The sequence below is a fragment of the Pelophylax lessonae genome (assembly GCF_965119305.1).
Source record: "Pelophylax lessonae genome assembly, chromosome: 13".
NCBI lineage: Eukaryota > Metazoa > Chordata > Amphibia > Anura > Ranidae > Pelophylax > Pelophylax lessonae.
Window position 1 is genome coordinate 60,076,410 of NC_138780.1, and position 25,524 is coordinate 60,101,933.

Genomic DNA, 25,524 nt, shown 5'->3' on the forward strand with positions numbered 1-25,524 from the left:
ATTTTTTGAAGTTGATGATCCACCCAAACTCTTGAAGGGTCTGAACCCTGATTGACAGATCGCCCAACAAGGCTGGGTGAGAGTTTGCTCTCAACAGGAGATCGTCCAGATATCCTAGGATCACAATCCCTCTTTTGCGCAGCAACGCCAACACTGGGGCCAAAACCTTGGTGACGACTCGGAGTGGAGACGAGACCAAAGGCTAACGCCACAGATTGAAAGTGCTCCTCCGGCACCGCAAAACGAACACACCTCTGGTGTCCCCCCTATATAGGGATGTGCAGATATGCATCTTTGATGTCAATGGAGGCTAAAAAAGTCCCCTGAAATAAGGACGCTACTACTGACCAAATGGAATCCATCTGAAAATTCTGCACCTACACAAAGCGGTTCAGAGACTTGAGGTCCAAAATAGAACACACCTTGCCCATTTCCTCGGCACTATGAACAGGTTTAAAAAAAAAAAAAACTTGAAATCGTTCCTGCGGAGGAATCAACACAATCACTCCTTGTGCAAGGAGGTCCTGCATTGCCTCCCTGAGATCCTTCAAGCGATCTGGAGACAATCGAAGATTTGAGAGAAAGAATCTGTGTGCTGCTAAGACCGAAATTCAGTCTTGTACCCTGAACGAATCAGTTTGTGAACCCATTTGTCCTGGATCAAGGACATCCAGGGTTCCTGAAAGAAACGCAGACGCGCCCCCCCCCCCCACACCCTAGAAATGGGTGAGTGCGCCCCTTAATGAAGAAGAGGATTTGTTCACCGAACCGGACTGACTGGTCGAGGGCTTCCCCGACCAAGCCTTTTTGCTCCCTCCAGAGGCCCTGAATGGATTACCTTTCTCTTGTGCCCCTGAGGCACGAAAAAAACGCCTATGAGCTGTGCAAGAGGGCCCCCACCTACCACTGGGCACCTTGCCTTTGGAGGATTTAGGAAGAAGAGTACTCTTACCCCCCTCCCTCCCTGTTAAGCCTTTTATCAACTCCCCCAAGGAGTCCCCAAACAATCACTTACCCAGAAAGGAGAGATCTGTTAAAGGCCTTCTTAGAAGCCTGGTCAGCCAACCAGCTCTTAAGCCACACCATGTGGTGTATGGCAATCCATACTGCTGACACTCTGGCAACCAGAGGGGCCACATCCAAGGACACATCACACAAACACCAGGGTCTGAGCTATCCGGTCCATGAGTTCAATCAAGGTCGGGGAAACTATCCCAGTGTACAAGGTATCCTTAAGCACTTTAACCCATTCCATTGTCTGTGAAAACCAGAACAGACGCAAAGATCGGCTGTAGTACCAAACCCGCCAAAACATGGAGGAGGCAGGAAAGGGATTCCACCCGTCCACCGAGTCCTTGAACGCCGGGGAATCTTCCACGGGTACCACAGACTTGTGAAACCTGGAAACAGGGTGATCCACCCTAGGTGGCACAGTCCAGTGGTTCGATACATAGTCAGCAAAGGGATAATGGTGTTTAAGAGCTGTGGCACCACAAGCATGTGCTGAATGTGCCGCCATTGTTCATTCACAGTATCGTGAAATTCTTTAGGACAAGTAAACACCTGACCCGATTTCTGGGCTTTGCGAGAGCCAAAAACTACCCGCGTTCCTGACTGTGTGGGCTCGTTAGTCTATTGTAAAGTTTCCCTCACTGAAAAAAATCAGTGTTTCCCCCATAGCACGTTCCCACGCTGCGGCTGAGGACAGGTCCTCTTCGCCATCCGCTTGCGAGGAGAGGGATCCGTCAGGGAAGGGATCGTCCATGGCGACCATATCAGTCTCCGGGTCAGAGGACAGAGAAGCCAGCAGCTGTTTTTGGCTAGCAACTTGTTTCATGACAAGACCAACCTTTGATGCCTGATTTTCCAATAGGTATATATCATAGGTAAAAAGGCGCTGGTAATCTTAATATATCACGTGTTATAAAAATGAATAGGTGATTTAAAGTGTAATATATGTGATTAAAAATTGCTACAAATATATATATGATCTACTATTGGTGCAATTAGCAAAGAAAAGTGCATACCAGTGCAATTTCAATTCAGAAGTGTTTGTGCTTCTCAAAGTAAATTAATCCACAAAGGTGTGGATCAGTGAACCAATAAATAGATATATAAAGAATTCCATACAAAAATCACATAAGAATATATAAAAATATAAATATACAAATGTGCTCCAAGTAGTGTTTAAAAGTCCAGGCAATAGCATGCAATCAAAATTGTGCTTGGTGGATTCTTATTAATCCCTTCACAGTGCTCCAGGTGCTGGGATGTGAAAACCGTCAATTAAGAAGTGCTTGTGCTTCTCAAAGTAAATTAATCCACAAAAGTGTGGATCAGTGAACCAATAAATAAATATATAAAGAATTCCATACAAAAATCACATAAGGATATATAAAAAAATCACATAAGAATATATAAAAAAGTATAAATATATAAATGTGCTCCAAGTAGTGTTTAAAAGTCCAAGCAATAGCATGCAATCAAAATTGTGCTTGGTGAATTCTTATTAATCCATTCACAGTGCTCCAGGTGCTGGGATGTGACAACCGTGGCCTCTTACCAGCTAGCAGCAGGTCACAAGGACCCCCAACGTCTGTGATCCCTTTATTGGGTGGATCAAACCTCTCCTCGATTGCTTGGATCTCTGGCTCCTATATTACTCGAGTTGGACCATGTAGTCCCCCCATACACATAAAGATATAGAAGAACAAATAGCCTCCAATAGTGAAATACTGTTTTATTCTCCAAAAAACACACACTATAAGGTGAAAATTAGCCTCTTACTATTTGTTGTGCCCTCCTGGCACTGGGCAATTCGGCAGTACAAAATCGTTTTTTGGGTCTTAGGAAGATATTCTCCGGGGATCTGCAGCACCCTGTATCTCCTTTCCCCCTTCTTTGTATTGCGGCGGTGGATGTGTATCCCAGCCTCTGTTCCGAATGCCTCTGTGTGTTACTGTGGTCAATGCTAACCCGGAAGTAACACACAGAGGCATTCGGAACAGAGGCTGGGATACACATCCACCGCCGCAATACAAAGAAGGGGGAAAGGAGATACAGGGTGCTGCAGATCCCCAGAGAATATCTTCCTAAGACCCAAAAAAACGATTTTGTACTGCCGAATTGCCCAGTGCCAGGAGGGCACAACAAATAGTAAGAGGCTAATTGTCACCTTATAGTGTATGTTTTTTGGAGAATAAAACAGTATTTCACTATTGGAGGCTATTTGTTCTTCTATATCTATGTGTATGGGGGGACTACATGGTCCAACTCGAGTAATATAGGAGCCAGAGATCCAAGCAATCGAGGAGAGGTTTGATCCACCCAATAAAGGGATCACAGACGTTGGGGGTCCTTGTGACCTACTGCTAGCTGGTAAGAGCCCACGGTTGTCACATCCCAGCACCTGGAGCACTGTGAATGGATTAATAAGAATTCACCAAGCACAATTTTGATTGCATGCTATTGCCTGGACTTTTAAACACTACTTGGAGCACATTTATATATTTATACTTTTTTATATATTCTTATGTGATTTTTGTATGGAATTCTTTATATATCTATTTATTGGTTCACTGATCCACACCTTTGTGGATTAATTTACTTTGAGAAGCACAAACACTTCTGAATTGAAATTGCACTGGTATGCACTTTTCTTTGCTAATTGCACCAATAGTAGATCATATATATATTTGTAGCAATTTTTAATCACATATATTACACTTTAAATCACCTATTAATTTTTATAACACGTGATATATTAAGATTACCAGCGCCTTTTTACCTATGATATATACCTATTTATTGTTTTATTACAATTAAAAGGGCAGCAGGTTCAACAATCTTTTATTTAAAGGGCCAGGCGCCTTCTCTTTTCTTTTTATTCCCGATTTTCCAATGCTGCGGAAAGATACTATGGACTGCGTGCCGTACCGGCAGTCGCACTGAGGGGGTCTGATGGAGAATTTACCACCTGGGACTCAGTTTTGCAATGTTACCAAAAAAAAAGAGCAAGCACTGCCCCTTTAAATTCGTGATCGCGGTCCGCACCACCCGATTGCGCTGTACTCGGAGTGCCTCTTTAGAAAGTGTCAGGCAGAAAAGTGCGCAGGGAATGCTCAAAACCGACCCCTAATACTGTACCACCTCACAGAGGTACCAGCAACGTCTGCAACATGGAGAACTGAGCAAAGCAAGCAATGTCCCAGGAAGTAACAATCCACAAGAGGCCGAACTGCCTGTGTAGCTCCAGGCTACAACAAAATGGTGCTAATGCACCTGTATAGGAAAGCCCAGGGAAAATGGCCACATCACCTCACACACAGGGAGCCAATGCTCACACCTAAGATGGCAGCCGAACGCTGCCATGTGGTCAGGACCCAGATACAAGGCCACACCAGGGATCTGACTAAAAAGACTCCACAGGGTAAGATAGTGCTGTATACCCCCCCCCCCTTCGGACGCCAGGCATCGAATATAGCGCACCCATACGGGGGGCAGGGAGGGCAGGGCTGGAATCCTGATAGGCCATTTTAGCTCTGAGGAAGAGGGTCCTCCCCAGAAACGCGTAAGCCACGTCAGGTTTTGAGGATGCCATCATGCTATCCAGCAGTAGAGAAGTGTCCTGGAAGAGAGCGGTGCCAATTTCCTACATGCTTGTTCATATCCTATGTTTTTAAGTATATTGTACGCTACCCTTCTATGATTTTAATACATTTTTAAGTGGTAATGCAAAAGGTCTTGTTTTCTTGTAGGATCTTTTAGGAAAACTGGGTCCTATTATCCCCAGGAGTGCACCCACATCACTCCCCCAGAGGCCACTAGGCACAAGGGGGCTCAGTTTACTCACCATACCATAGACCGGGTGGGCTCTGCTCCAGATAGACCACCTCCCACCCCGAGTGGGGGTGCTGCCAGCCGAGGGGTATGCTATGACTCAGGGCGTTGCAGGTTGATGCGTCCTGGCGAGACATCCACTCGCAGGCTCGTCCCCATCAAAAACGGGGCTCTGTCGTGGCGAAGCCTAGTGCGGGACAATAACCTGCTCACTCTCGTAGGCCAGCCTGGAAGACTTTAAGGATCTAGATTATCCAATGCGAAATCTCAGCCGGCTGTCGCTTGTAGTTCACCAGGAGGATCCCCCTGACACTAGCTAGCGTTAGAGTAAAGAAAAATACAACAAAAAAATTCTTAAAAGAATAAAAAACTGAGACCGAAGTCCCAGCAGGAAACCTAGGTCCTACTCCTTCACTAGGCAGAAACCAACTGGCTTGCTGGAACAGGGTGTGTGAGGTTATGCCTATAGGGACAGCCCCTGCAGGCATGGTGAATTGCTTTTCCTGCCTGGTACTACTCCTGCAGGGGGCAGCATAACCCAATGGTCAAGAAGCATAGCTGCTGCGTATGTCAATGGACGATAGAGAAATCAAGGATTGACTCAGGAGGGGGAAGTCTAAGGGCATGGCATGGACCACAGCAGTTAAAGCCTGCCCAAGAAATCTGACCTTGTCAGAAAATTCTGCTCTAGGATGAAAAGGGGTGTATTTAGTTTGGCAGACAGGCCAGCAGAAGGCAGAGACACATAGCGGGGGTGTTAACCGTCAAAGGAAAGGGTACTCAGGATCTGAATGGAATAGTCGTGCTTACGAATATCCCCTTCAAAAGGGTTACTTATGACCTCTGCAGCAGCAGAGGGGGAATGCCAAGAACTTGTAGGCTACAGTAACCTGACATCCCATCTGGAAAGAAGAGGGAGGCAGGGCTCACAGCTGCAATAAACCAATTGAAAATGAGGTTGCACAGGGGCACAAGGCACCCCTTGGAGGGCAAACAAGTGCAGCAGAGCCACAACAGGCATACTAAAAGAAACAGCTGGCAACAAATTTAAAATCAACCCCGGGCACTTCCACACGCCCTGAAGCTGGTCTAGAGAACCCTGGGGTGGATGTTTAAAGGGCTTCCATCCTGTACACACCACAGAAGACTTCAAAAAAGGTAAGAGTAACAGGAACATACCTCATTCTGGTTTTAACCTCTGGTTAAAAATACTGCTGTGGTGACATCCACAGCAGTAACCAGTACATAAAAGCAACATTACAGGCTGGCCCTGCAACTTCCATCTGGCGGATTTCAGACAGGGTTTCTCAATGCTCTGTTGAAGAATCAACTGCTCCAGAAGCTGCATCAGGACCCACAGTGGCTATAATGCAGTAAGAATCTTGATAAGTCAAATTATCTGTGTGAAATATCCGAGAGAAAGAGAAACCTCCAGAGAGTTTGTCTCAAAGTGAAAAAGGTCCACTGCATATTGGATACCAGACAAAAGCTAAGGCTACCTGAGAGTGTCGGGGGGGTATATATGGAGATGTCACTTCAGTCTTTTTTTTGCCAGTGTCCAATAACCAAGGTAGCGGCATATAACCCAGTTGTAATGTACCCTTTATTGTAAATCTACATATAAATATTAAATCTGGGCTCTAGCGATCACAGGATGATCACATTTAGTATAAATAACAATATAAAAAGGCAAGTGGGGAACATAAGAACCCTAAACTTCAGAAGGGCAGACTTTCCAAAATTGTACTCAATGATGGAAAGGGTAAACTGGGACCAAACCCTGGGATCCCTGACCACTGAGGAAAAATGGGAATGCTTTAGGAACATATTAAGCAAAGGCATCTTGCAGTGCATTCCTATGGGGAATAAATTTAGAAGAGACAAAGCCAAACCTGGCTGGCTAAACCGTAGCGTTAAAAAACTTATTAGGGGAAAAAAATTGGCCTTCAAGAAATATAAATCAGAGGGCACAGTATCGGCCTTCCAGCAATACAAGGAGGAAAATAAGAAGTGTAAACACGAAATCAAGATGGCTAAAATCAACTTTGAGAGACAAATAGCGGAGGATAGTAAAAAAAACCCAAAGAAATTCTTTAAATATATCAACAGCAAAAAAACTAGGGCAGAGCATATTGCACACATAATTAACGATGATGGGAGGATGGTTACAGAGGACACTGAAAAAGCAACCGTGCTGAATGCTTTTTTCTCGTCAGTCTTTACGCAGGAAAAGGAGGGGTACACTGACCATGACTGTATGGTTAGTAGTAATACACAGGACTTGCCACTATGGCTAACAGAGGGGGAAATCAGGGAAAGACTGGATAAACTTAACACAAACAAATCACCAGGCCCGGATGGCGTACATCCGAGAGTGCTCAAGGAACTCAGTATGGTTATATCTAGACCACTGTTCCTAATCTTTGCTGACAGTATTAGGACAGGAGATGTACCAGGGGATTGGAGGAAGGCTAACGTGATTCCGATATTCAAAAAGGGCCAGAGACATATCCCGGGAAATTATAGGCCTGTCAGTTTGACATCAATAGTATGTAAACTTCTGGAGGGGATGATAAGGGACTATATCGTAGAGTATGCTAAAGACAACAACATCATCAGTAGTAACCAACACGGGTTTACAAATGGGCGTTCTTGTCAAACCAATCTCTTAGCATTCTACGAGGAAGTGAGCTGTGAGCTAGATAGGGGCAGACCAGTGGATGTGGTGTACTTGGATTTCGCTAAGGCGTTTGATACAGTTTCCCACAAGCGCTTAATTTATAAAATAAGGTCTGCAGGTATCGACAGCAGGGTTTGCTCTTGGATACGGAACTGGCTAAAAGGCCGTGTCCAAAGGGTGGTAATAAACAGCGCATACTCAGACTGGGCTGAGGTAGTAAGCGGGGTGCCCCAGGGCTCAGTCCTGGGACCAACCTTGTTCAATTTATTCATAAACAGCATTGAGGACGGGATCAGTAGTTCGTTATCAATTTTTGCAGATGACACAAAATTGGCCAGGGCAATAACGGCACAGCATGAAGCAGATATCCTACAGAATGACCTGGACAAAATTACGGAGTGGGCAACGACATGGCAAATGAGGTTTAATGTGGAGAAGTGTAAGGTTTTGCACTTGGGGACCAAAAACATAAAAACACAATACATGTTAGGAGGGGAACCCTTGGGGGACTCAAAAATGGAGAAAGATCTGGGAGTCTTGGTTGATGATAGATTAGGCAACAGCATGTAATGCCAAGCGGCAGCTTCCAAAGCCAACAGAATATTAGCATGCATAAAGAAAGGGATGTATTCCAGAGATAAGACTATAATCCTTCCACTTTATAAAACTCTGGTCCGACCGCATCTGGAGTATTCTGTCCAGTTCTGGTCGCCAGTCCTCAGGAGGGATGTGTTGGAGCTGGAGAGAGTCCAGAGAAGGGCAACTAAACTAATTAGGGGTTTGGAGGACCTTACCTATGAAGAGCGGCTGCAATCGCTCAATTTATTTTCCCTAGAGAAGAGACGTCTGAGAGGGGACATGATAGCAATTTATAAATATCTTAATGGGGATCTCAGCTTAGAAAAAAAGCTGTTCATTCGAAGGAATTGCATGAGGACTCGAGGACATACAATGCGATTAGAGGAGAAGCGTTTTAACCTCAGGCAACGTGGGGGGTTCTTTACTGTTAGGGCTACAAGATTGTGGAATTGTCTACCACAAGAGGTGGTTTCTGCGGGTAGTATGGTGACTTTCAAAAGACTCTTAGACTTACATCTCAAGGATCAGGAGATAAAGGGCTATGTTAGATGATTACAGTCACACACACCTACACAGGTTGAACTGGATGGACTATTGTCTTTATTCAACCTCACCTACTATGTAACTATGTAAAAGGGACCAAATATTAAAGCGGTGTTCCAGCCTCCCCCTCCAAAAATTAAAGTCAGCAGCTACACATACTGTGTAGCAAATGAGCAGATGTTCCACTTTTGGGTGGAACTCAGCTTTAAACTAAAGCAAATGTTCCACCAGGAGTCTATAAATTCTCTTCACATGCCAAGAGAAAGTCCAGAACTGGATGCTAATCATCTACAAGCTTTAGGCAGGTTACTAATGTAAACCGAGGATATACTTTTTGTAACCTCCTAAATTTCTTACAGAGTGTAAACCCCCGTGACAATCTCCTGAGTGTAAATACCTGTGCCTGAGATTCCACAATCTGCGTTTGCTTTTTCTTTTCCTGCTCCTCATCGATCTTTCTCTTCTTTGCTTTCTTCTCTTTCTTCTTTGCAGATTTAAGTTTTTGCTTTATCTCAAAGCTAAAAGGATTTAAAAAAATGAAATAAAAACAAACATGTTGTAAGCACACAAGCACAATGGGAACAATCAAAATGTATATTACAATCAAACCAGGGGTGTAATAATTGAAGGGCCACAGTTTGCATGAAAGTGATATTTAAGTTACCTATAGACTTTTATAGCACACGTGTAATTAAAGCGAACCTTTGCTTTGTTACTTACTCCCTACCGAGCACCAAATACTCACCTTTACCTTGCCCCGGCTTACAAAAGTACCTTAGACCTTAACTCAAGTGAAAGCATGGGGGCTTGCTGACTGGCCTACCAACTTTCTGGGACAACACAGGCAGAGCTGGTTCTCGGATGTCCTCAAAGGGAGGCTGTTGTAAGAAAAACAGACAAAAAAACAAAGTCAGTCCCCATGAAAGCAAAGGAGCCTTCCGCGGGGTAGCCAGATGACGCACCCCTTGAGTAAAGGAGCCAATCAAGGAATTAAGTCACCAAGGGAAACTGGAAGAAATCCGGTAAAGGCCGACAACTGACCCACGACCGTGCCCAGCGCCAATCGCTGATCCACACCTTCCTGCTTCCTTCAAAAAGGAGCGGGCATGAAACCCTTGCGACTCGCACCAGGCAATATACGCCTTCCAGGTGCGATGATAAATTTTCCTAGAGGTAGCTTTCCGAGCCTTCAATAAAAGGTAGGAATGAAAGCATTCGAGATACCCTTGTCTCTCAAGACTTAGCTTTCAACAGCCACGCCGTCAAAGCCAGAGATTGTAAAGCAGGATGGAAAATCAGCCCCCAAGACAGAAGATCGTCTCTCAGCGGAAGCCACCAGGGAGACTCAACAACCATCTGCACAATGTCTGCGTACCAAGACCGACGCGGCCAGTCTGGGGCCACCAGAATGACCTGCAGCCGTCCGACGCCAACAGGTGGAGGAACCTAGATAACAGTTGAATCGGAGGGAAGGCATAAATCAGCCGATACCGGTGCCAAGGCACCACCAACGCGTCCGTGGCATACGCAAAAGGATCACGGGGTTCAGGCCATGAACCTTCCTACCTTTTTGTTGAGACGGGATGCCAACAGATCAACGTCCGGAGTCCCCTACCAGGCAAAGAGGAGCGTCTGAACCGTGATCGACAGATCGCTCGTCAAGGTGGCATACGAGCTCGACCTTAACAGGAGGTCATACAGATAACCGAGGACCGCAATCCCCTTTAAACGCAGTAAAACCAGCACCGGAGCCAAAACCTTGGTGAAGACCCTGGGAGCCGAAGCAAGACCAAAGGGCAATGCCACAAACTGATAATGCTCCTCTGCCACTGCGAAGCGGAGGTACCGCTGATGACCCTCGGAGACAGGGATGTGCAAATATGCATCCTTAAAGGATGGATCAAAATGGAAATTCCCCTTGGGTGGGACTTTTAAGGCACGAAAATGGATACAAAGAAATATAATAATGATAGTTTTATTGAAAAATAATAATAACACATACAAATACAAATATAAATGGTTAAAAACAATTGGCAAGCTTGGTATAATTCATACAGTCAAATGGACAGAAGGGTACCGCTCTATTGAGGTATGTGCCCAACGCGTTTCAAAGATATAAGTCACAACTCCTTCTTCAGGGGCAACCTTAAAGCAGCGGTCTGTAAATGATCAACCATATGGGTAATTAATATATTTGAAAAATATTTGCAAATATATGGTTTATACAGAAAATCAAGTAATACTGTATTGGACATTAAATGCAGATTAAAGTCATCCAGATGAAATGTCCATATATCAAAAAAGATACAAAGGCAAAAGAACACTTACAGAGTCTGCCGTGTAACTGTTTAGAATATATGCCTGCCAATGAAGTTAAAAACAGATGGCTGGGTGGGTCTCATCGCTGCATTTGAGTGCTTCTTTAGGGAGAGTCGATAATTTGAGAAATAGAAGTATTTATAAAAGCATCCTCCAGTTAAGTGCGCCCATCAGCTGTGAGGCTGACTGGGGGCAGCTGAAATCCACAAAGCAAGGGAAATCTGCCAGATGAGGAGAAAGAGGGTGAGTTTTGTGGAGTTTTATAGGTAGAGTTGTTTTTATAGAACATCAGCTGATTGCCCTGCTGAAAATCAAATCTGCCGCAATATGCTGCACATGCCTTTTCAACTGTGAAAGAGATCATATAAAGGATAGCTGGTCCTTAGTCATAATTGTCTCTAGTGTTAATGTTGTTAGATAACAATAAAAAGAAAAGAAAAAAGTAGATTCGCATAAAAAAATCCTAATTCTGAAAAGGATTAGAGCGGTATTAACAATGGGGACCCAGTGGTTCTGGCATGTGCAGCAATATTTAAAGGCAGATAAGAAAGCAGGCAATTTCAAAAAATAAATCCGGGTTTTATTACCTTGTTTGTTTGGAGAGTTTGGCAAAGGGTTGTGCAGCAAGCGTCCACCTTCAGCGAGTGAATGGTATGTTTCACTCTTAGAAGGGGAGCTGTCTATAAGAAGGCTGTTGATTAAGTTTAGATGCAGATCAGCTGGTGATACTTACTTCTTATCTTCTACCCAATCTACAAATCCCCTAATTGGCCATATACCCTGCTGATACACAGAGATGTCAATAACCAATATTTATCACTGTATGATATTTAATGCAATGATGGTTCTTATTTTTTACTTCTTAAACATAGTAATCTATTAAAAAAAAATTTCATTGTTTATTCTCTGTCATTTTTTTTAGGCTCTGTTAAACCTAAAATACAAATCATGGGAGGACTCGTTGTTCTGTACTTGTCACAGATGGCTGATGTGCTACCATCCCTGCATTAGGTTGAATCTCTTTGTGGAAAAATTCCCCTAACCATATTATAACATAAATACGTTTACACTTTGTTAAACGGCATCCTCTTCTGAGTTACATTGTGCCCGGGTGACAGCCCGGCACGGGGGCGGACACCTTATTTGGTAGTCCGCCTTTGGGCTGTAGACCATTGGCTCTCTATGAGATCCTGTGGACTCGCCCATTCACTTCCGTTTGCGTTCCACGCCAGCAGAAGTGACCGTGCCGGTGGAGCGCATTTGCCGCGCGAACTTCCGCTGCACTCCACAAGTGCGCATGTGCGGCGGGAGGTCTGTGCGGCGACTGCGCACCAGGAAATCCAATAGGGAACTGACCGAACGGAGGACACAAAGTAAGTATCACCAGCTGATCTGCATCTAAACTTAATCAACAGCCTTCTTATAGACAGCTCCCCTTCTAAGAGTGAAACATACCATTCACTCGCTGAAGGTGGACGCTTGCTGCACAACCCTTTGCCAAACTCTCCAAACAAACAAGGTAATAAAACCCGGATTTATTTTTTGAAATTGCCTGCTTTCTTATCTGCCTTTAAATATTGCTGCACATGCCAGAACCACTGGGTCCCCATTGTTAATACCGCTCTAATCCTTTTCAGAATTAGGATTTTTTTATGCAAATCTACTTTTTTCTTTTTCTTTTCTTTTTATTGTTATCTAACAACATTAACACTAGAGACAATTATGACTAAGGACCAGCTATCCTTTATATGATCTCTTTCACAGTTGAAAAGGCATGTGCAGCATATTGCGGCAGATTTGATTTTCAGCAGGGCAATCAGCTGATGTTCTATAAAAACAACTCTACCTATAAAACTCCACAAACCCACCCTCTTTCTCCTCATCTGGCAGATTTCCCTTGCTTTGTGGATTTCAGCTGCCCCCAGTCAGCCTCACAGCTGATGGGCGCACTTAACTGGAGGATGCTTTTATAAATACTTCTATTTCTCAAATTATCGACTCTCCCTAAAGAAGCACTCAAATGCAGCGATGAGACCCACCCAGCCATCTGTTTTTAACTTCATTGGCAGGCATATATTCTAAACAGTTACACGGCAGACTCTGTAAGTGTTCTTTTGCCTTTGTATCTTTTTTGATATATGGACATTTCATCTGGATGACTTTAATCTGCATTTAATGTCCAATACAGTATTACTTGATTTTCTGTATAAACCATATATTTGCAAATATTTTTCAAATATATTAATTACCCATATGGTTGATCATTTACAGACCGCTGCTTTAAGGTTGCCCCTGAAGAAGGAGTTGTGACTTATATCTTTGAAACGCGTTGGGCACATACCTCAATAGAGCGGTACCCTTCTGTCCATTTGACTGTATGAATTATACCAAGCTTGCCAATTGTTTTTAACCATTTATATTTGTATTTGTATGTGTTATTATTATTTTTCAATAAAACTATCATTATTATATTTCTTTGTATCCATTTTCGTGCCTTAAAAGTCCCACCCCAAGGGGAATTTCCATTTTGATGTATACATTTGGGATGTGGCACTGTTTGGAGTGATCTCCCATGAGCACACCAATCGTACCTTAAAGGATGGAGGCCAGGAAGTCCCCTGGACTCAACGATGCCACCAACGACCAGATGGATTCCATCCGGAACTTCAGAACCCTCACAAAACGGTTCAGAGACTTCAGGTCCAGATTGGATGCACTTTGCCCTCTTTTCTGGGCACCGTGAACAGGCTGGAATAAAAAACGCAAAACCTGTCCCGTGAAGGCACTGGCACAATGACTCATTGGGCGAGCAGATCTTGTACCGCCCCCATGAGATCTCTGAAACAAATCGGGAGTCAGATGGAGATTTGATGGAAAGAACCTGTCTGCAGGGTGAGATCGAAACTCGATCCCGTACCCTGAACAAATCAGTTTGTGAACCCACCTGTCCTGAATTCTGAACAACCAGGGTTCCTGAAAACAACACAGATGTCACCCCACCCCTGAAACAGGCAAGGGCGTCCCTTCAGGAAGAGGTGGACTGGTCCGCCGAACCGGCCCGACCGGCCTCTGGCTTACCCGACCATGGCTGCTTGTGACCACCTTGAAGGATTTTCCTTTATCCTGTGCTCAAGGCACGAAAGGACCCACGCTAAACTTTAAAAGAAGGGCCATAGATGCTTTGGATGCTTGGGGCAAAAGGGTACCCTTACCCCCAGTAAGCGCCTTGATCAACTCATCCAGAGTGTCCCCAAAAAGACGACTCCCCACATAAGGGACATCACGCTTCCAAAAAGACTGTCTGGTCAGCCGACCAGCTTTTCAGCCAAATAATGCGGCGGACCGCGACCCCGACCGCAGACAGCCATGCGACTAATGGAGCCACGTCCAAGGCTGCGTCACACAGGTACATCCCGTCCTGGGTCATTTGATCCACCATGTCAAGGGCAGACGGAGAGGATGATTCCGCCACCAAGGTGCTCCGAAGCACCTTGGATCATGCAGTGACAGCTTGAGAGACAATCACCAAAGCAAAGTGAGAAGTGCTTTCTGACCCACCTTGGATGCCAAAGTCGCAAGAACAGCAGATAATGAGGCCATGGAAGAGGATTCAGGAGTCCCTAAAGCACCAACCAGGACTGTGGGGAATTTGCTATCCAGGGAGTCCATTTTTACAATAAAACATTTGTGGAGCGCTGGCCCTTTAAATCAGCGGTCCCCTCGGACCCCCACTGCAAAACTGCAACACTAGTGGAGACCCTCAGAAACCGCTACAGGTACCAGAAGAAAGATTTCAGGAAAAAGAAAAAAACTGATAAAATCTCCCCAAACCCCCCCCCCCCCCACAATGCCCTAGTGAACTTGCCACATCCACGCTGCTGCAGGGAGAGAGAGAGAGACACGCAGAGAGAGAGAGAGAGACACGCAGAGAGAGACACGCAGAGAGAGACACGCAGAGAGAGACACGCAGAGAGAGACACGCAGAGAGAGACACGCAGAGAGAGACACAGAGAGAGACACAGAGAGAGACACAGAGAGAGACACAGAGAGAGACACAGAGAGAGACACAGAGAGAGACACAGAGAGAGACACAGAGAGAGACACAGAGAGAGACACAGAGAGAGAGAGAGAGAGAGAGAGAGAGAGAGAGAGAGAGAGAGAGGGAGGAAATTACCTCACACACTAGAGGCCTATGCCCGCCCAGAGCCACAGAAAAATGGTGCCTAACCGAGATTCAATGAGAGGAAGCACTGGCAAAATGGCCACGCCTTTACTAGGCGGTCACCCTAATCCAAGATGGCACCCAAACCAGAGCCAGAATGAGCTAAAATGGCTGCTGCCCACAGAAGGAGGCCCAAACAGCCTGCCCACACCCAAAAGGGCGGCCGTGCGAGCGGCGACAAGGCAAAAAAAATACACATGCTGGCACCCACAGGGATCCCCAAAAAGCACCCTCGGGATGCAGGGAGCCCCCACACCCCCAGACATTGCAGTATACACCGTCGAGAGCCCCCAACAGGGGCAGAGAGGAAGGGGGCCGCACCACAGGGCCAGGAAGGGATACCACAGAAGCCACCATGTACTGCCATCCCCCAAGAGTGGGCCCACGGAACACCCCCACAGACAATAGCCCCCACAGGGACCCAAGGGTAGTATCACTCACCAGTCCAGCGAACTCAGGGCACCGCTCTGATACGGAACACCTCCCACCCAGAGCGGGGGTGCCGTCAGCCAGGAAGGATGCTAGCAACTTAGGGGCGTTCCAGAGTTGAGACATACCAGCGAAGTGACTCCGCAGGCTCGTCCCCATCTCAAAGGGGCACTGTCGTGTCGAGGCCAGGGCGCACCAATGACCTGCAATGCTCAATGGCAGGCTGGGACTCCATAAGGATTTATATTATCCAGTGCAAGGCCCCGTTCTGCTGTCGCTTGTAGTCCTCTAGGAATTCCCTAACAAGCGATAGTGAGTGAGAATAAAAAAGCTATTTGCAAAGAAAATAACACTTTTTAAAGAAAAAAAAAAAAAGAGAAAAAAACTGAAACACTAGGTCCCAGCAGGTAAATCTAGCCTACTCCTTACGCTAGGCAGCATAAAACTGAGGGGCAGTGGTAACTGGATCAGGATAGTGGCTAAGGGACGGCCCCGGGGAGGTGTGCGTAAGTGTAGAAAGTTTTTTTTAACATTTAAAACTGCCTAGCTTGCTCCTGCAGAGGGCGCCATTACCCAATAGTGAAGGCTAACTGAACGGGTGGCGACTGTCAGACGTAAAAGAAAGCTATTTTCAAAGAAAAAAGAAAAACACTTTTCAAGAAAAAAATATAAAGAAAAACACTAGGTCCCAGCAGGGAAGACCTAGCCTACTCCTAACACTAGGCAGCATAAAACTGAAGAGCAGCTCCTAGTGGCTGATGGGTAATAGCTGAGGAACAGCCCCCTAGAGGTGTTTTATGTGTAAAGGCTTTTGTTAACCTTTTCACCGCCTAGCCTGCTCCTGCAGAGAGGCACATTACCCACTCGTGAAGTCTAACTCAACGGGCGGCGACTGTCAGAGGACATAAAAGAAATCGCATTTTTTTTACTTTTAGCATTCAATATAGAATGGTTTGGTAGAGCAACAAAGAATGTCAAAATATGGGGAAGGTAGGAAGGCGGTTTGGTGTTAAGGAAATGCACAAGTGTGCTTTAACCACTTGCCCACCGCTCACATTGAGCGTACTGCGGCAAAGTGGCTCGTTCCCGTCCAGCGACGTAGACCTACGTCGCTGGACTCCTCCCCCTGTAGGCGGCGCTTGCGCACCGCCGGAGGCGCGCTCCCGCTGTTTTCATTCACAGCGGGAGTCGGGCCAGGGGAGGAGCGGCGGCGATCGCCGCTGCTCTGCCCCGATCGTCGGGGAATCGAGTGAGGAGATCCGCCCGCCTGTGTAAACAGAGTGGGCGGATCTCCATAGTGACAGGGACTGACAGATCGGAGTGTTCAGCATAGCTGGACATCCGATCTGTCCCGTCTCACACAGTCACCTCCCCCCCCCACACGTCAGTAAGCACCAGGCATACATTAACCCCTCCCTCTCCAATAAAAATTAACCCCTTCACTGCCAGTGTCATTTTTACAGTAACAGTGCATATGTATAGCACTGATTACTGCAGTAATGTCACTGGTACCCCCAAAAGTGTCAAAAATGTCAGTCAAGGGTCCGATCTGTCCGCCACAATGTCGCAGTCCCGCAAAAAAAAAAAAAAAAAAAAAAAAAAAAATCGAAGATCACCGCCATTACGCGTTAAAAAAAAAAAAAAAAAAAACCACCAAAAATGACAGAAATCTTTCCCTTTGTTAGTAAACGCAATAACTTTTGCGCAAACCAATCAAAATACGCTTATTGCGATTTTTTTTACCAAACATAGGTAGCAGAAAACAAAATTGGCCAAAAATTTAAAAAAAAAAATGTGATGATTTTTACATTTTTTGGGGGGGGGATTTCATATAAAGAAAATGTTAAAAATAGTTATTTTTTCAAAATAAACGCTATTTTTTAGTTTATAGCGCAAAAAGTAAAAATTGCACTGGTGATCAAATACCACCAAAAGAAAGCTCTGTTTGTGGGAAAAAAAAGGACATAAATTTCGTTTGGGTACGGCATCGCACGACCGCGCAATTGTCAGTTAAAGTCGCACAGCGCCGAATCGCAAAAAGTGGCCTGGACGGAAGACAGCAAAATCCTCCGGTGGTAAAGTGGTTAAGCTGTTAGATCTCACCAGGACAGGTTTTCTTGATCACAAAATGCTTCCACTGCAACAGTTATATTTTAAACAGTATAAACTTAATTTCGGCTTTAGAGAATTGAGTGTATTGTAACATATACCTATTCTTTTATTCATCTCGAATTATTAAGTATGCTCCTGAAGGAGCAAAGTATAGTAAAACATGTCGAGCTTCAATCATTGATGCTGACCAATTCCAATTGTGCTAGGAATCATCACAGGGTTCTGGCTCACCAGCAGGGCCAGCGACATTATTTGGTTTGGTCAGACACTCAAAAACAATAGTCTGATTTTTTTAATTTTTTTTAATTGTTTCTTATCACAATGTATATTTTGTTATGAATAAACTTTATTGATTTTTTTATAATTGGTGCCTAAAAAGTTTATGTTTTTCCAATACCTACATACTCTAGTCAATAGGATGTAGCACTTGTTACCATATATTATGCACCCACAGTACCATCCTGTGCTAGTGTAATTTCCATCTGATAAAACTTCAAAAAGGGAACAAAAAAAGGTGAATAGATATCTGCACTAGAAACCCTTACACACAAGGAACCAGCTTAGATCACCAACCTATAATGAAGGTTAAAAAAAGTACATAGGGGGCATGGCTTGGACATGGCAGAGTAGATACGTTATTTCTGTGAGCTCTCGCACCCTGCCCGCCCTGACTGCCTCTCTCGCATCCTAGAAGATTGCCATGAGCCTCCAGAAGCTGAGAAAAAAACGCGAGGGACCCGAAGGTACCTTCCTCCGGGGCCTCAATCAGTAAATTCTTACCCTGAGCCAACAGGACTAGCCCCCCGGACCTCACAGCAGAGCCCACGTGCGGCTTGGGGTCTACAGGTTCTCCACAACCTACCTCGCTGGCACCCTTGCAGTCTCCCAGGGCCATTCTGCCAACTGATCCTCTGGAAGCCATGGATCTTCTCAGAGCTCTGCCGGGTTCCTTGGGCCTGAGGACTCGGACATCAGATCCCTGCTGCGGGCTTTACTCACTAAGGTGGACTTGGAAGGATTGGTGGCCCAGTTGGCGGAGACTATCAACAGCTCCGATCAAAGGTCACCCAGCTGGATAACCGCCTCTTTAAAGGCGAATCGGTGGTGGGGGGAGATCTACAACAGCGGGTCCCCCAGTTGGGACACCAGCAAGCAGCCCAGCGAGATCACCTGGCAAAGCTTCATCTGGAGGACCTGGAGAATGGGAGCCGCCAAAAGAATATGCGGTCCTGAGGCGACGGATCCGGAAAACCTTCAGGACACGGCAGCTTAGGCCATCCTCCGCCAGCTACTGGATCCGGACGCACCGGAGATTACCGATTTCGACACAATCCACCACGTGCTGGGGCCCATCCCTATTGATCCCCGAACGCCTGCGCAATGTAATTTAAGGATCCACTTCGTTTACATCAATGCGGTCCCAGACACTCGGTATTCCGTTATTTCCGGACGCCGGTCAGCAGCTAGATGCCGCTGGAGGTCGCGGCCCCGTTTGTGACCCGCTAGCATTACCTCCTCACCCAGTTTATACTTAGCACTCATTTGATTTTGCTGCCTGAGGTTTGGTCTCTGGGACCTCTATCCTGCCGCTACTTGTATCATATGAAACCGCATGGGGCACCTCTGGCCACCTCAGGCAACTTCACCTCGGGGCTCATTGTCACATTTTGTTTATATTACATGTTCTGATCCTGCGTTATGGCATATTTGTTTTAAATGTTTTTGGCATACCTATAAGAATTTATAAAAAAAAAAAAAAATTACCTATCTGCCAGTTTAACTCACAAATCAGTTTTGGCAAACTATATTTTTACATAGCCCGATATATTATTTTTTTTATCAGTCCAGAGCACCTGTTGCCCTTTTTCTGCACCCCAGATCCATTGCTTTCATGAATAGGACATGGAAAGGCTAAGCGACCCATCTCTTAGGTGTAGAAAAGGGTCAGCTGGTGCCCTGGAGTCAGAATTTGAAATATCTGGCTGTTGCAAAAGGCAGTTTTTCGTGAATGCCTGGGGAGTGACACAGTAATGCGTCCATTCAAGTTTGGGGTTACATTTTTGCAAATGGAATTGAAGATCTGATCAATGGTGCCCCCAATGCTGAGAAATAGACGCATATACTTAACCATCATGCCAATGCCATACCATAAGGCATGTGGATTTGCCCCATATGTATTCTGCAGCAGGACAACGAACGTCAATAACCACTATCTTCAGCATAAAGAACAAGGGGTCCTGGAAGTGATGGTTTGGCTCTCACAGAGGCCGGATCCCAACATCGAGTCTATCTGGGATTACATGAGGAGACCGCATTTGAGGCAGCCCACATCCATAGATCTGAGGTTAGTTCTCAAAAATGTTGGAACAACCTACCTGCCAAGTTACTTCAAAATCTGTGTGCAAGTGTTATTAGAAGAACTAAACAATTGTGGTTTTGAAGGCAAAGGATGATCAAACCAAAAATTTACTCGATTTGGATTTCTTTTTATTTACTTTCTTTTTTACTATATATTTTACTATATATTTTCTTTCAAACTATTACCACTTCTATTTCTGAAGGCAATCCTAATTTACAGCACCTGCCTCAGACTTTTGCACAGTACTGTATAATTTCCCAAAAAGTGGACTTCTCCTTTAACCACTTGCCGACTGCCTAACGCCGATCTACGTCGGCAGTCAGCCCCTCACAGGCAAAGTGACGTAGGGCTACGTCACTAGCTTGTGAGGGTCTAGGGAGCGAGCGCGCGCCCCCACTCCCGCGTGGTCACGGACCCCCCCGCGCGTGTGACCGGCGGACCCGATGTCCGCCGGTCACTCGGCGATCGGCGGGGGGAGAGGGAGAATGTCAGGCAGCCTGTGTAAACAAGCTGCCTGTCATTCTCCTTGCTGTTAGGATACTGATCACTCGGATCTAGTATGTAGATCCGTTGATCAGTGTCCATACAGCTCAAGCCCCAGCCAATCACAGTAGAAAACACGCCCCTAGGGACACACACAGCCCCTCCCTCCCAAATAAAGTTAACCCCTTCACTACCAGTGCATTTTTACAGTAACAGTGCATATATATAGCACTGATTACTGTAGAAATGTCACTGGTAACCCCAAAAGTGTCAAAAATGTCAGTCAAGGGTCCGATCTGTCCACCCCAATGTCGCAGTACCGCAAAAAAAAAAAAAAAAAAAAAAAAAAATCGCAGATCGCCGCCATTACACGTTAAAAAAAAAAACAACAAAAATGACAGAAATCTTTCCCTTTGTTAGTAAACGCGATAACTTTTGCGCAAACCAATCAAAATACGCTTTTTGCGATTTTTTTTTAACCAAACATAGGTAGCATAAAACAAATTGGCCGAAAAAGTAAAAAAATTTTGATTTTTAAATTTTTTTTTTGGGGAATTTCATATAAAAAAAATGTAAAAAATATTGCTATTTTTGCAAAATTGACGCTCTTTTTTTGTTTATAGCGCGTGATCAAAAAATCGCACAGGTGATCAAATACCACCAAAAGAAAGCTCTGTTTGTGGGAAAAAAAGGACGCCAAATTCGTTTAGGTACAGCGTCGCACGACCGCGCAATTGTCCGTTAAAGTCACGCAGTGCCGAATCGCAAAATACCCCCTGGTCGGAATGGGGGTAAAATCTTCCGGGGCTTAAGTGGTTAAGCACTGTAGCCCCAGCCGCCGCAGTTCACCTGAAAAAAACACACCCTCGAATAGGACCAGGTCCTCTTAAAACAGCGGCCTGCAAAACCTTGCCGCAAAAAGCAGCACCTGTAGATGCCAAAACATCCACTTTATAAAATTTTGTGAAAGTTTAGACGACCAGGTGGCCGCTGTGAAAACCTGCATCACTGACGCCTGATGACAGAAGGCCCGAGTAGAAATGTGCCTTAAAAAAGGGAAAGGAGGAACTTGACCCTTTATTGAATAAGGATATCGGCAGTTGCTGCCAACCCTTTTCGGGGTCCACCTGTAAGGACAAATTATTATAGTCTTGATAAATATCTGCCCTTTTTGCTGGAATAATGTTTGATAGCTTTCCATTATGCTTGATCCCATTGATTGAAATACTGCTATTTCCTTTTGCAGGAACAGTAGCATAATCACTATTAAATATGGTTTGGAAGTATATTACATAGGATTAACTAACCGATTACGACGGAAGTGCATGTGTACGAATTAACATGGCCAAGTCCATAGAAATCTACAATAGTGTTTGGCAACCATTTTAGCAATAGTGCATTGTTTTGCTTTCACTTGGCAGTTGGACTCTTGCACACGGTTGGGTTTGTCCAAAAGCATACACTCCCCTTTCCTAGTGTACGTTTGAAAGTAAACATGTCTGCTTGGTTGTATTGACGCCACCTCCCCTGTAAGCCCCTTTTGTTCTCCGACTATAAAAAACAAACTAGAGTGCTGCCTTGGGCAGGACTGCTTCTATGGACATCAACCGTGATACAGCTTGAGCTTGTCTGTTGCCAAGCACGCTAGGATAACTTAATATAAAAGAGCAGTACATTGCATTTTCAGTACAAGGGATTATTGGCGCTTTAACATGTATTAATATCTGCAAACGCGCTTTTCAGCGCAGCAAAGTTTTCAGCACACGAGCTAATTTCTATGCTCCAAACTCCATTAATTTCCATTACAGAAGGTAAGCGTCCTTGATATCGATAAAGGCCAGAAGATCCCCTTGATGCCACTGGCGTACGAATTTACTCCATTCTGAATATCTGTACCCACACAAAGCGGTTTAGAGCTTTGAGGTCCAGGATTGGGCATACATACCTTGTCTTTCTTCCTGGGAACTGTAAACAGGTTTGAAGAAAACCCTTAAACAGGTCTTGATTCTGGAACTAACGATTACCCCTTGAATCAGGGAGGTCCATGGGTCCGGAAGGACCCGCTCTCTGCATACCAGACCAGGTCCTATTGGAACCTCTGGAGGAGAGACTGATTCCTTGTCTTGAGATACTGCTTATTGATATCATCCAGGGAGGATCCAAACAGGTGATCCCCCCCACAAAGTGAAGACCAGATAAGGCCTTCTTGGAAGTCTGATCTGCAGACCAGCATTATAGCCATATCCTGCGCCGAAGGACCACTGCTGTCACAGACAGCCTAGAGACTAAGGGAGCCGCATTAACAGGCATCACAGACAAACTGCAAACCCTGGACAAACTGGTCCGCCAGATCCGCAAAAGGCAGGAAGAAGATGCTCCCCCTCCAGATCTTGGCCCAAAGGCTTTGCTCACTCCGTTAAAAGTCTGGGACACCAATGCTATGGAGAACACCGCCCTAAGGACGGAACCGGCCACAGTAAACATGGCAGACCAAAGTCTCGGCTCTCCTGTCAAAGGGATCTTTAAAAGCCAGAGACTCCAACACCAGAATTAGGGTGGATTTATTCAGCCTGGAAACCTGAGAGTCACTTATTCAACAGACTCCTCAAAAGAGATACCTTAGGAAAAGCTTAGGCAAGGCCATATTGCGTTTAGGACAACCCCACTGACTCGGGACAATTTTGTCAAAGTAGGCGAAAAAAAGGAACACCTTTGCCACTTTTGAGGAGCTGCGGGTACCAAAAGGGGACCAGCGTCTGCAAAACAGCAGCATCCTCCATTTTTAAAGTTGTCTGCACCAATACAATCAGTGCATCCACCAGCGCCTTTTCATGTGCGGCTGCAGTAGAAGAGGAATCATCATCCCTATCAGAGCACTCAAAGTGCGTGGACGCAGACCCAGTAGGGTCACTACATACTAAGCTCATCCTGAAACAATCAAGGGAGGCTGCCGACAGATCCTGCAAGGGAACGCCAGCCAAGGGTCCACAAATGGACCACCCATAGAGGACATAATAGGACATAGCCCCCTTAAGGGGGGGCTGCCCGCCGTGATGTGCAAACACAGGTAGGGTTCCCCCCACCCACACAAAAATGGCAACAAGACTCACTAAAAATGAAGCGCCCTCTGATCAAGGGAAGTGCCAAGCTGAGCATATGGGCCAGCAGGCCGCAGCCTAAATTTTTGTGGAGACCCAGCTGCAATTGCACGGATCTTCAGTCCGGCAGATGCCCAAAGAGAGTTAGGGGCTTCAGCTAGACTCACTGAGGTCGCCCCCTAACTTGGCCGCATGGCCTAGTAGAAGTGGTCTTATTTGAGGGCGCCAAGAGGCCAGGACGCAAGCCCCAGCAGAGGGGACCACCCAGGGCAGAAGAGGGGGAAGGCGGATGCCCAAATGGGAGAGAGTGGCTTCAGCCATCATCACAGGGGCCACCTCACAGGTTCCGTTCTGCTGATGAGTAGGCCGCCGCCTAACTTTTTGGCCGGATCAAGCCGCGTTGAGGTGCGTACCCGCGGATGGCAAAAAATCCGCTCCTCCAGCCCAATTACCGCCGCAGGGAGTCCGAGGCCATCCCTGCCCTAGTCACCAACCCCCAGGACGGCAGGGAACCCTGATCAATCCCCCGTTGCGCACCAGGAAAACAAAAGTTAGCAGCAACTCAACCAGCTCCCCTTAGTAGCATGTGGCACCAGCCATCTCATAATCGCACCCCAGGGATTGGGGGGTATTGGGGGGCCTAAAGACCCACAGTGACCGAAATATTGAGGGGCTGGGGGGAAGGAAGGGGAACCTGGGGATCCACTGTCCCAGGGAGGGGTCCACATCCGCCCCAAAAGGACACCAGGGAAAAGGGAGGACACTAAACACGCCATGGACCCGGGTGGGCACTGCTCTGGGCAGACCACCGCTCCATCGTAATAGTGGTGCTGTGGGCCAAGAGACATGCTGCGACTCAGGCAGAGATCAGGTTGTATGCTCCCTCAGGGAAGTTTAACTCGCAGGCCAGCCCGCGTCCAGTGGGGCTATGTCGTGACCGACCGAGCACGGAGCTGGAGGCCTGCACGCTCCCGCTGGCTGGACTGGAGAGACTAAGGATGTAGAATATCCAGTCTGTTGCCCAGTCCAGCAGTTAATTGTAGTTCTCACAGGAACAGAAAATATTAAAAAGAGGAAAAAAATTTTAAAAATAAAAAAAAAAAAAAAAAAAAACTGGGACCAGAGAGACCAGGCAGAAAAAAAAAACTGAGTGCCTATAGCAGAGAGTGGGAGTATATCCCCTGGGACTGCCTCATAGGCGTGGTAAAGTTTTTTCCTGCCTAGTGTCCTACTCCTGTAGGACAGCATAACCCATTGGTTAAGAAGATTCTGGAGCTGTGTCAATCAACGAAAGAGAAAATGATAAAAATGTAATTTGGGTACAGCGTTGTATAACCGTGCAATTGTCAAACTTTGACGCTAAAAGCTGAAAATTGGCTGTGCAGGAAAGGGGTAGAAGTTAAAAGTATTGAAGTGGTTGTAAATCCATTTTCTTATTTCTAGAATCCCCTGTGTTAGATTAGGTTATGTGCTTTATAAAAAAAATATGCAGCTTTACACCTTTAGAGTGCCGCTCCTTGCTCACGTGACTGACGGCCGCTCTCCTCCGATCTGAGAACTACAGGGGGAGGGGCTGAGAATTATCCCCCACTAATGACAGCTGGGAAGAGAGGAGGAGAGCTGTGAGGGGTCACGTGAGCGCCACTCTGAAATAATGCATGAAGCAGCATATTTTTTTTTTTATATAAAGCACATACACTGGGGAACATAACTTAATCTAACACAGGGGATTCTAGGTATAAGACCCCTTTTTACCCCACATTATTTAGTATTTTATAGCAGCAAGAGAGGAGGGGAGGGGCGGGGAGCAGATCAGAAGCAAGACTACCTGACAGGCAGGGAAAGAGGGGAAGAGGAGACA

The 25,524-nt window shown here is 45.8% G+C and overlaps 1 protein-coding gene across 1 annotated transcript in view; it reads right to left on the reverse strand.

Moving 5' to 3' along the window:
- Positions 1-25,524, reverse strand: part of RTF1 (RTF1 homolog, Paf1/RNA polymerase II complex component) — a 588,556-nt gene that overhangs the window by 401,666 nt on the left and 161,366 nt on the right. Inside the window, exon 5 of the mRNA XM_082242851.1 lies at positions 9,039-9,159. Coding sequence (XP_082098977.1) covers positions 9,039-9,159 — 121 coding nt within the window. The remainder of the gene's footprint in view (positions 1-9,038; positions 9,160-25,524) is intronic.